This window comes from Prunus avium, chromosome 6, assembly GCF_965620075.1.
Source record: "Prunus avium chromosome 6, drPruAviu1.hap1.1, whole genome shotgun sequence".
Taxonomy (NCBI): domain Eukaryota; kingdom Viridiplantae; phylum Streptophyta; class Magnoliopsida; order Rosales; family Rosaceae; genus Prunus; species Prunus avium.
In genome coordinates this window covers 12,102,557-12,113,723 of record NC_142289.1, presented here as the reverse complement: position 1 = coordinate 12,113,723, position 11,167 = coordinate 12,102,557, and the positions used below count along the sequence as shown (strand labels likewise).

Genomic DNA, 11,167 nt, shown 5'->3' with positions numbered 1-11,167 from the left:
TAATTAAAAATAAATCAACACTAAAATGTAATAAAATAATAATTTAATTTGACATATCGAATGAAGTGTAAAGCTGTGTAAGATGTCAAATTGCCACATCAACCATCAAATTTAAATTTGATGTTTGGTATTTGATATTTTCTTTGGAGATGCTCTAAGATGCATGTGTAAAAACTCTCTCAAGTCTCTCAAATCCAGACATGGATTGTGGACCAAAAACATAACATCTCTCAAGTCTTCTTACAAAACTCGTTTGTCTCACTTTGTCTCTTGGCCCCTACTAAAAGCCCGAAAAAGCCCAAAACCAATAAAACGCGTATAATTACACGTTTACACGTCTCTGTCAAGTCTTTCTCCGACCTCCGACTAGAACAACAACGACAGCGTTCTCTGAGCGCATGCCACGGAGCGCAAGCCAAACCCGGTGGCTCACCGAACTTCCCATTTGCAGCGATTGGGTCGTCGGATCCGCTTGACCCGTTTCAAAACTGCGTCTTTTTTAGATAGACCGAGAGATGTGGGTCTTCTACCTGATCTCGTTGCCCCTGACCTTGGGCATGGTCCTTTTTACGCTCAAGTACTTCGCAGGCCCGGAGGTCCCTCGCTATGTTATGCTTACCGTTGGGTACACCTGGTTCTGTTCTCTCTCCATCATCGTCATTGTGCCCGCTGACATCTGGACGGTACTTTTCATTTTCAATTTCAACAATTTTTGCCATTTCATTCAGTTTATGGTTGTGTGAATTTGATTCGATTAGGGTTTTGTTTTGTTTTGAATTAAAAAAGGTTTTAAACAATGTAATCTGTTTCAGTTTCTCCTTCGTGGGTGCATTGTTAGAAACTTTTGCGACTGGTTGTTTACTTCTACCGGGACATTTTCACTGCTGCTCAGTTGTGCCCACCAAAGTTTTTTTTTGGGATTTTGTGATAATGCAAAACCACTTTTATTTGCGATTTGGGTAGCTGATTTTATTTCAGTTAAAAATTGTATCGTTGGGTTCGAACAAGAAAGTAAGCCGAAAATGGACTTAAATTTTATGTTAATGGCATGCATCTAATCTCTTAACATTAGTTACCAAAAAAAAAAAAATCTCTTAACATTGAAATAATGTAATGCTCTGTTTATATGGCATAAAAGAACAACTAGTTTCATTGATTGGACGCAGTATGACAATTGTTTGTTTGACGTACCAATTCCATGTTTATCAGCTGTAAGACTATCTGTTATGTTTATTTACTAGCTCCAGTTGTTATGTTCATAATCATTTGTCCATGCAACAATTATTGGTTTCACGATTGTTGCCGATTCTTTTCTTTTATTACATTTGCAGACGATAAATCATATTGAGAATGGAGGAATCTCATTCTTTTGGAGCTGGTCATACTGGAGTACATTTTTACTAACTTGGTAAGCAACATGGAACTTCATGGACTCTTTTAGTTGCCCCTTCTATATTTGTATATAGCTGCGTCACATGAATGTCAAGATTTCCAGTTATTATATCATCCGACTGTTATCATCCTCTATCTTAGTTTGGTAATTAACAGTACCGTCAAGGCCCTTATTTTTAGCCATTGGAGTCATGTATTATGCATGCAATTGCTCAACAAAATTTGGTCGAATAAGTTCCATTGAATGACTTTTCTGTGTTTAATTGTTCTATCCATCCTGACTGGTGTTTTTCTATTTGAGAAGATATTTATATATAAAATAGGAATCTTAGAGAACATTATACCGTTTTGTTGAGTTTGTTTAATGAGTTTTGAAGTATTAATTCTGCACCATTTCTAAGTTTTTAGCTGTGAAATGATGATTATATGTTTATCTGCCCTTTCCAATTTACCGTTGATTTGATATAAAATTAATGTGGTGTAGATATAAATGGGTTTACAGCTAACTTGTAAATCTTCTCCTCATATTTCTAAGTTATCTCTAAGCAGGACTGTGGTGCCCCTTATTCAGGGTTTTGAAGATGCTGGAGACTTCACTGTGACAGAGAGATTGAAGACTAGTGTACATGTTAACTTACTTTTCTATCTAATTCTGGGAGCTATTGGCCTTTTTGGACTGGTTCTTCTCATCATGATGCACAAGAATTGGTTTGTTCCTTCTCTTGCAAAGATGATTTATATTGATGTGGATATTAGTATCTTCTTAGGTTTGCCTTCAAGGAGTCCAGAGATATTACATAAGTTGTTAAATTCTTATTTTGAGTGGCACTGCCTCCCTATTATGCGATAAAGATTTGATTGTAAACAGTGGATGCTGCATAATAAAAGCAATTGGATGTGGTCGCAGTCTAATGTAAGAACACACTTTGGACTGACACATTCAAGACATATCCGTGAAATAATCATTTCTTGCTACAATAGATGAAATTGAAAAGGAATCAATATGTAGTGCATTTAGATGTGAAAAAGGTCTTGAGAGTATCTCACAAAGATGGAAGTCTAACATGAGAGCTTAAAGGATTTTGGGCCTCCCCACCAATTGCCAATTGGCTTTAGGTTGGATGCTTACATCACTGTTTAAGTATGAGCACAGTAGAGAAGGCTAGGAAGATGATATATCACTACCAGTCTAACAGGGGCTCATTCTTTTTACTTTATGTTTTTCCCTGGCTATTGAGCTATTCTATTCATTCCTCATTTTTATTCCTTCATTTTTTTTTTTTGCTTAAATAACAGGGGTGGAGGTGTTCTAGGATTTGCCATGGGCTGCTCGAATACTTTTGGACTTGTTACAGGTGCATTTCTTCTTGGATTTGGTTTGAGTGAAATCCCTAAGGGCCTTTGGAAAAATTCAGACTGGACTATCCGCCAAAAAGTTCTTTCTCATAAAATTGCCAAAATGGCTGTGAAACTGGATGACGCTCATCAAGATCTTTCAAATGCTATTGTGGTAAGTATTCTCTTTCAATTTCCAATTTTAAGATATCCATGTTTTGTTTTCTAAGGTGCACAAAATTTCTGTGTCTGCATGTCCATTCTGAAATTCTGATTGGTGTTTCATTGTTTGTTTATCTTGTTGTAACTTGGATCTAAGTATGATGGTTGGCATTTTTTGGGCCAACCTGCCAAATCTGATTGGCCGACCTGACCCAGTTGCCTGGTTTTCTTTCCATTTTTGGATGAAATCGAGTCAATTCCATTTCAACCTGATAAAACAGGTTCAGTGTTGTTTTAAATACTTCTTGACCCGAAAATTCCAACTCCACCCAATTTGAATGAAGTTGTAAAATTTTGAGGTGTTCGTATTTGGTCAGTATTTGAATCAATCACCATGTGTTGCATTAACACAAATGCTTCAACCATTGTGCTAAACTTTCATTTTCTAATAATATTGTACATAATGCGAATGACCAAATTCAAATAATCTTTTTGAATTTTTTCCAAAGCTGACTTGGCCAAGTGCTTGCCCTCTTGTTTTTCCTTGCAGCAGACTGTAGCATTTCATTTTTCCATTCATTCTACCTTGATTAATCACTCCCATAATCATCCAAATAACATAAGATGCAACGAATTAAAATAATTGCCTGGAATGAAACTTGTGTGGCAAACACAGTGATCCATCTTTTATACCTGTGATCTTGAAGTAGACTGAGATAAGAGAGCACACAAAGCTATAAAGATTGGTGCCCAGGATTTTTTTTTTCTCGAAACGAGGAAAAGAAAGAGATATCAATGTATCAGTCCAATCAATATGACTTGTGTGATGTGACATGTTTAATCTATTGAAAAGATTGATAAGAAAATGACTGCAAGTTGTCTTTATCTCTGTAACTTCGTTTCTGCCTTAAGGAACCTACTGAGACGAGAGACGTTTGGGCTGGGAAGGTGGTAAGAAAGGCAGAACTGGTCCTCTGTAACTTTGCTTACGCTCAAACTTTCCCTTTGCCGAACTATTCTTTTCTTCTCCTGGGATATCTTGTTCTCATTTTTTGAATGCCAAATTTTACAAGCAGAAATCACAGCACCTAAAAAACGAAGACTCGACCTTTTATTTTCTCGATCAATGTCGTGCAAATCTCTCTCAAAGGCTCTCAGTTCTAGAAAATTGGCTTGAGCTTGTGTTTGCCATGCATTTTTTTCAGGCCTACTAAGTTTGTAATATTTTGGGCCATTTAGAATTTGTTTTGAAGTTTAAGTTTTACTAAACCCGATTTCCAACTCAACCTGACCCAATTTTTGGTGGGTTGGCTTGGCTTGGTTTTTAATGGGCACAGTCAGTCTTTAGTCATGAAAAATCACCACCTGATTATTTAAGATCGTTTTCAGATTGGGGTTGGGGGAGAAGAGGAAGTGGGTATGTTGTTACTTACAGTGACAGTTTTGCAACATGTGAGCTCAAATGTCCGGCATATGATGTCTCTATGACCACAGGGAATGCATGCAATATTGATAATGTCTTTGTGCTTTACTTGGAAACGAGCTGCATGGTTTGCCTTGTTTCCTTTGTGGCTGTGTGTACTGGTTACTTTGCTTCAGAAAAGTTATTATAATTTATTTGTATCATGTTTCTTATAAACTCAAATGATCTTCAATGTCTTTTTTCTTCTACATCTACCAAGCATGAACTAGCTTTTGCACTTTCTCACAGTATGGTTGTACTTGTATCTAACTTGTTTTATGTATTATTTATTTTTATTTATACTTGTTGGTTTCTTCATTAGGTCGCCCAAGCAACATCCACTCAGATGTCCAAGCGTGATCCTTTGAGACCCTACATGGATATTATAGACAATTTGTTAGCTCAAATGGTATTTGTTTACTGATTTAAAGAATTGAAAGAAAAAATAATTGATCTTAACTAGTTCTGTAATGGTAATCTTGGTAATATATTGAATCTTCTCTTGTACCAGTTCAAGGAGGATCCATCCTTCAAACCCCAAGGGGGCCGATTAGGTGAAAACGATATGGACTATGATACTGACGAAAAATCAATGGCAACGCTTAGGCGTCATCTTCGAGGTGCCCGGGAAGAGTATTACCGGTACAAAAGGTAAACTTCTTAGTTGAATGCATTGCCTATATGTTCATCATATGCATTCTATTCACTGAAATTCTTTTGCATTTACTCGTGCCTAAATATTTTTGCGCTGTAGGCATTTTGTATTTTCCATATCTGTGATCTTGGTTCTGGATTATCTTTAGTGATCAGGAACTACATGCTACCATAGGTTGCAAATTCCCATTAGATGGGTGTTTGTTGATGCTTGAATAATACTCTATGGTTTATCCTCCTGGTTGACCTTTAAAAATATATGTTATTTGCATATAGTATTAGAACATAACTTTCTTATGTGTGTCAGTTTGTGTGAACATATTGTATTAGAACTTAACTTTTGGCTTGATTTAGTTCTAAATTAATGGTAAAACTATTTGTTTGAATCATTTTATTCATTTTAATTCAGTCTATGCGGCAATGCCTAATCAATGAGGTTGCTAACTAAGGGAAGAAATTTTTGTTCTCTCTAATTTATCCTTTCTAGTGTTGCTCTGTTGTTAATGCTTACATGTTGAAGTTTTGTGTTATAAATCGAGAAGTAAATGAATGTTTGTGTACTGTTTTCTGTTGGATGTACGTTCATGGAATCAGTCTATATACTTGCTTATTACTGGTAATTTATATAGACTGATTACTGTTTACTGTGTCAACTAAACGTATATGATTTTTCTAATAATACTATGGGATTTAAGTTTTGATTATGATTATGGGATCCACATTGAAATACTATTTTCACCTTCACATTTAGTATTTTTCTGGGTTTGTAATTATGATGGTTTGGTTTGCAGTATCTAAAATTTACCATTAGTTTTGCAGTGAGTATATGACCTATGTTATGGAAGCCCTTGAACTTGAAGATACTATAAAAAATTACGAACGCCGTAATTCTACTGGATGGTAAGCCTCTGGTTCTGCCATTCTCCATCATTCTTATTCCAGTCATTACATGTTTATTTGTATGCACACACATACATATCTAGCCGCCTCCCCCCTCTCCTCTCTATCTCTCTCCCATAAAAAAAAGTTTGTCTTCACCTTTTAACTACATTATACCATTTCAGGAAATATGTTTCAACCTTCAGACCTTCCCGAACTGGCAGATTAGGATCTATCCTTGATACAATTGGTAAAATTCAGATCTATAAATTCACTTGTATTTAAATTTTGAGTACTTGGCAGTTTGCACTTCTGTCCTATAAATGTCAGGTTGTTTTGTTTAGTTGGATCGAGGGGCCTGTATGCTTTCACCTAAATCGAATCTGAAGACAACACTTTACTTTGTCTTCTATTGGCCTATAAAAGCACACTTTAGATAGACACACAATGTATTATTGTACTGAGGAAGTATGAGCATGATGTGTTAATTTATATATGGCTTCTCAAAACTCAATGTTATAGTGTTGGTAATTAAACTTTAATTTTAGATTGTAGCTTGATTTTCTTTGAATATTAAAAGTTGAGACCTAAACTGACATCAAAATTAATTCTTGCCCTTTGCAGAATTCTTTTGGCGCTGTATACTAAGAAAAGAAGTTGAAAAACTTTTGGCTATCATACTTGGGATCATTTCAGCTGCTATTCTTTTAGCAGAGGCAACTCTGCTTCCTCGAGTTGACCTATCTCTCTTTTCAATTCTCATCAATTCTGTTGCAAAGCAAGAAGTTCTTGTGCAGGTGGGTCATAGTTATTTTAGTAAGTTGTAGTCTTTATGTTTTTTGGGCATTGTGCAATCGGTGTACGAGGAAAAGCTCTATCAGTTTGTGAAGGTTGATATTTCTCACCCAGGTTTTATTGCTGATGCCAACGTATTGTTTAAAAGGAAAAATTGAACAAAGCTATCTGCATCATGTTCATTGGAATCCATATGAGTCCACATCACTGTGAATAGTTGCACATATAAATGATTAGATGTGCATTGATCTTTTTACGTAAATGGGTCTCCATATTTGAAGGCATGCTCTTACTTTCTTCTAATTACTCTACTGGTTGCTGATGTAAATTTGTTGACTCAACTTTACCCCAGGTATTTGCCTTTGTTCCTTTGATGTATATGTGCATCTGCACATATTACTCCTTGTTCAAAATTGGTATGTTGATGTTTTACTCATTAACGCCCAGGCAAACAAGTTCAGTCAACTTGCTTATGATATGCTCGTAAGTTTTGATCTTAACGCTAGCTATTAACCAACTCATCTTTTGTTACAAAATTACTCACGCTCCATTTCTTTCATATCTTCCAGGATGGTCGCTCGTTATGCTCCTCCAGTTTCATACAACTTTCTCAATCTCATTCGTCTTGGTGAACATAAAACTATATTTGAAAAGGTATTTCTCTCATCCATCTCATCTGTCCTCTTACTGATCTATACCTTGCCCTAGCTAAAACTAAAATGGAATGTGTTAATAGTTCTTTCTATTTATAGTTACATGGGATTCTTGTAGTGGAAGCCAATTTAAAAGCTTTTCAAACAATTTTTTTCTTCATGATTTTAGTATAAATCTAAATACTCTTGGGCAGCTGTAACCAAAAAGAAAATAAATCTCGGGTAGCATTCGGATTTGGTTCTTTTACAAGTGATGATTTTTCTAACTTTCTTTAGTAAAATCTTTTTTTTTCCCTTTCTTTTCCCTGGCTGATGCAATCTTGTTTTCTCATAATTGTAGATTATTGACGAAAAAAAAAGTTCTCATTAACTGTAAATTCCTTTTCAAACATTGCTATAATGTTTTTTTTTCCCAGTGTAGTTTTTGGGTTTGGCATTTCATATCATCCAATATTATTGTTTTCTGTTCTTAGTTTTGGCTGGTATGTTTAACTGTTGAACTTCCCTCCCTCTAGTTAATGATTGACTATTTTACCTTTGTAAATGTGAATTGCAGCGAATGGGAAACATTGATCAAGCTGTCCCTTTCTTTGGGAGTGAGTTTAACAGAATCTATCCACTTATCATGGTTGTGTACACCCTGTTGGTTGCATGCAACTTTTTTGACCGCATAATTAATTTTTTTGGGAGCTGGAAACGATTTAGATTTCAAACCGAGGCTGACAATATGGATGGTTTTGATCCGTCTGGGTTAATTATCTTACAAAAGGGTAAGCATATTTTGTGATATTCTCTTGTTAGAAGGCTTAGACTACTACTATTCACTTGGCACGGGCCATCTGTGAATATCACAGATCCTTTACATTCTCTTTTTTTATTACAAATTTCAAAACCACAGGTTTTGTGAGGGCATATAAATAAAGAGATGTGCTTGAACTTAATTGTCCTTGTTTTGTCAGAGCGATCTTGGATTGAACAAGGTCTCAAAGTCGGTGAACATGTTATCCCGTTAGCTAGGAATTTCAACAGCACGGATGTTGAGACTGGCAGCAGCAACATGGTACACTAACATTTAGCATACTGCTTAGATTTACTGAATAAATTATCTGGCATACTGTATCCATCCTAATCTGTGATTTTCTTTTCTAGGTTTTTTTTGTTGTCTTTTTTCTTCATGCTCTGCTGGTATATTGGATAATAGATCATTTCCTAATAATGGTGGAATTTTCAGGATAGGACTCTTGTTGAAATGAAAGCAACAAGCAGTCTAAGCGCTGAGGGGGCAAATGGAACTCCCTCAAAATCTTCGAAAGAAGATCGCAGATATAGCTCAAGTAAAGAAGCCATCAGCCACAAGTATGCTGCCATTAGAGAACAGAGCAGACAAGCATCTTTCAACACAAATCCGGTGGAGAAGAATATTTCTGCTGCCAAGGTCTCCTTGCTTGATGGAGACAACTCTAACCCTGATAACACAGCAGGAGGGTCACCTACTGGCTTGTCCTCAAAGTGGGAATCAATGAAAAATGGTTTCCAAAATTTCAAGGCAAACATAGCAGCCAAAAAATTTATTCCCATACGCCAAGTTCAAGATACTATAGACCTACCTCGTGCTTCTTCTAATGAGTCCCTCGACGAGATATTTCAGAGATTGAAACGGCCATCTGTAGACCATGTGAGCTATGTTGACGAGGATGAAGATGGCAGGGAGGGAAAGTCTGGTCCTAGCAGATAATGTCTATAATCTGTTTTAGGTAATGAACTTGTTACCATTCTAGAATTGGGAATATTAATCCCATAAAATGTATAGCTCCTGTGGTGAGGGCTGATACCATTTGCTTGCTATGATTTTGACCGCAAAGATTAGTCCAGCCTGGGAAGATATTTTGCGATACCGAAACTACATACGTCTAGTCGGAAGACTCTAGACAATTTGACAGGAAAGATAGGAAAATTTCAGTGACTTGTAAAAAAAAAAGTGACAGTTGGGGACTCATGTTGTATTTGAATTATACGTGTAATTGTAAGAGAATGTCGCCATTTTGTTTATCCTCTGCAATGTAACCTAGTGGCCGACTCCCAAAAAATTACCAGTTCCAGATTCAACTCATTTTCATTTGACATGCGATTCTTTCTTTGACATTCTTCCATAGAGCTTGTTGTGATGATATCTGTTAAGAATGCTTCACACAGTGAAGATTATTATTTTAGGGGAAGAGTTTTCTTATAATAAATATATATAAAAACAGACCTATTTGATCAGGTAAAAAGAACTGGATCTATTTTAGCCATACAAATTATAAAGACCACGTTAAACAGATGACCTAACAGAGGAGCTTCAACAGTTTGTTTGAAATTTTAGTCAAAGAAGCAAATCATATGAAAACAATTCAAGCCATGCAACTTCCATATCAATTCAAATCAATTAATTGGATGAGACCAAAGAATAATAATATAAAAAAATGTCATGCACGTGGTCAAACACAAAGGCCCTTTCAAGTCAAATTGTCAAATTTCCCAATCACAATTGTTGTGAAACTTTGAAGAAATTTTGATGCAAGGAGGTAAAAAAAGGGTAAGGATGTCAACTGCAGTCTAACTTGTAAAACATTATATCATCACAAATATTCTGCAAAATTTCTTTTATGCAACATTTGAATTTGGCATCCAATATGGATTAAATTTGGCAGAAAAACCGCTAATTGTTTGATTACTATGAACAAGCAAGACCTTATCACGATTGATTGCACAAATTACAAACTTGACATCCTAACTTGTTACTTGTGGTACAGAAAGACATACATAATAATAAAAAAATATTTATACTAGACTACTCTTTGAGTGCTTCAAAACCTCCTTGGTTTTGCTCCCCGTTCTCCGAAGCAGCTTCGACCAAAACCCTCTTTTTTTCTTCTTCTGCTTCCCACCACCACTACTGGCCTTCTGATCTCCGAAACGATGATGATTTGTCTTCGAAACTACCGTGGCGACCGATCTGCTCTTCTTCATCACCCCATCATCATAATCATCATGGCCGCCGCGGCCATACCCACCACCAGTACTCGTGCTACTCCTTGTCATGAAAGAAACCGAACCCAAAATTTCCGAAGCATGACGCCGATGATGACGCTGAGGGCCTCGGCCGCTGAAGCTTGTAGAATAATAATAATTATTAACAGGAGGGGAGCGGGCGGAGGAGGAAACAGAAGAAGACGAGGAATTAGATTGATTACGGGGAGAAGAAACAGTACGAGCAAGTCTCTCACTGAAGAAAGTTGAGGAGGGGGCATATAGCTCAGAGAGCCTCTCACTAAGACAAGACGAACAAACACCTGGCGATGAATATTGCTTCATCATCATGTCGTCGCCTCCAAACAGCTGGTGCTTCTTGCATCCTCTCCCTGATTCAGACCAACCCATCTTTTCTTTTTCTCTGAATATATTTCTTATGAATTTGCCGCTTGATTTGAGCTTCTGTGAGCTTATATATATCTTTAGAGAGAGAGAGAGAGAGAGAGAGAGAGAGTACAGGGTTTGGTTGCTTACTGGTTACTTCATTGGTTTGTTTACATCAAATACAAGACGCACGCACGCACGTAGACTTTTCCTACGAAGGTTCATTTTAAGGGTTATAATTAATTACGACTTGGCTCTCCCCTCTACCATTACAGCTAGGTGCTGTCATCAAACCACAGCCCACATGTGGGAACTATTTTCATGACAACAACACTACTTGTCCTTTTACTTGCTAGGAGTAGTTATTTCTTCGAAAGTGTTTGGTTGGAGGTAAAAGAATCTTGGGAATGAAAAATCATTTCGTTTATCATGTTTGGTA

General features: G+C 36.5%; 2 protein-coding genes across 2 annotated transcripts; one reads left to right on the top strand and one right to left on the bottom strand.

The window, feature by feature from the left end:
* Window positions 1-273: 273 nt before the first annotated feature.
* LOC110746925 (LMBR1-like membrane protein) lies at window positions 274-9,474 on the top strand. The gene is made up of 14 exons (XM_088254946.1): window positions 274-683; window positions 1,332-1,408; window positions 1,942-2,100; window positions 2,689-2,902; window positions 4,674-4,760; window positions 4,863-5,002; window positions 5,825-5,905; window positions 6,070-6,134; window positions 6,509-6,681; window positions 7,032-7,162; window positions 7,249-7,333; window positions 7,889-8,102; window positions 8,292-8,392; window positions 8,564-9,474. Exons 1-14 carry the CDS (start codon window positions 516-518, stop codon window positions 9,065-9,067), a joined length of 2,199 nt encoding a protein of 732 aa, XP_088111072.1. The 5' UTR covers window positions 274-515; the 3' UTR covers window positions 9,068-9,474.
* Window positions 9,475-10,005: 531 nt separating this feature from the next.
* Window positions 10,006-10,864, bottom strand: LOC110745470 (uncharacterized). The gene has a single exon (XM_021945558.2). The coding sequence runs from the start codon at window positions 10,750-10,752 to the stop codon at window positions 10,153-10,155; it is 600 nt and encodes a 199-aa protein (XP_021801250.2). The 5' UTR covers window positions 10,753-10,864; the 3' UTR covers window positions 10,006-10,152.
* Between the last annotated feature and the right edge of the window lie 303 nt (window positions 10,865-11,167).

Excerpts from the sequence above, each read along its gene's own strand:
- LOC110746925 (XM_088254946.1), top strand. The coding sequence starts at position 516 with ATGTGGGTCTTCTACCTGATCTCGTTGCCCCTGACCTTGGGCATGGTC. Across the intron at positions 2,101-2,688 it reads ATCATGATGCACAAGAATTG|GGGTGGAGGTGTTCTAGGAT; the intron begins GTTTGTTCCTTC and ends CTTAAATAACAG. Across the intron at positions 2,903-4,673 it reads ATCTTTCAAATGCTATTGTG|GTCGCCCAAGCAACATCCAC; the intron begins GTAAGTATTCTC and ends TTTCTTCATTAG.
- LOC110745470 (XM_021945558.2), bottom strand. The coding sequence starts at position 10,752 with ATGGGTTGGTCTGAATCAGGGAGAGGATGCAAGAAGCACCAGCTGTTT.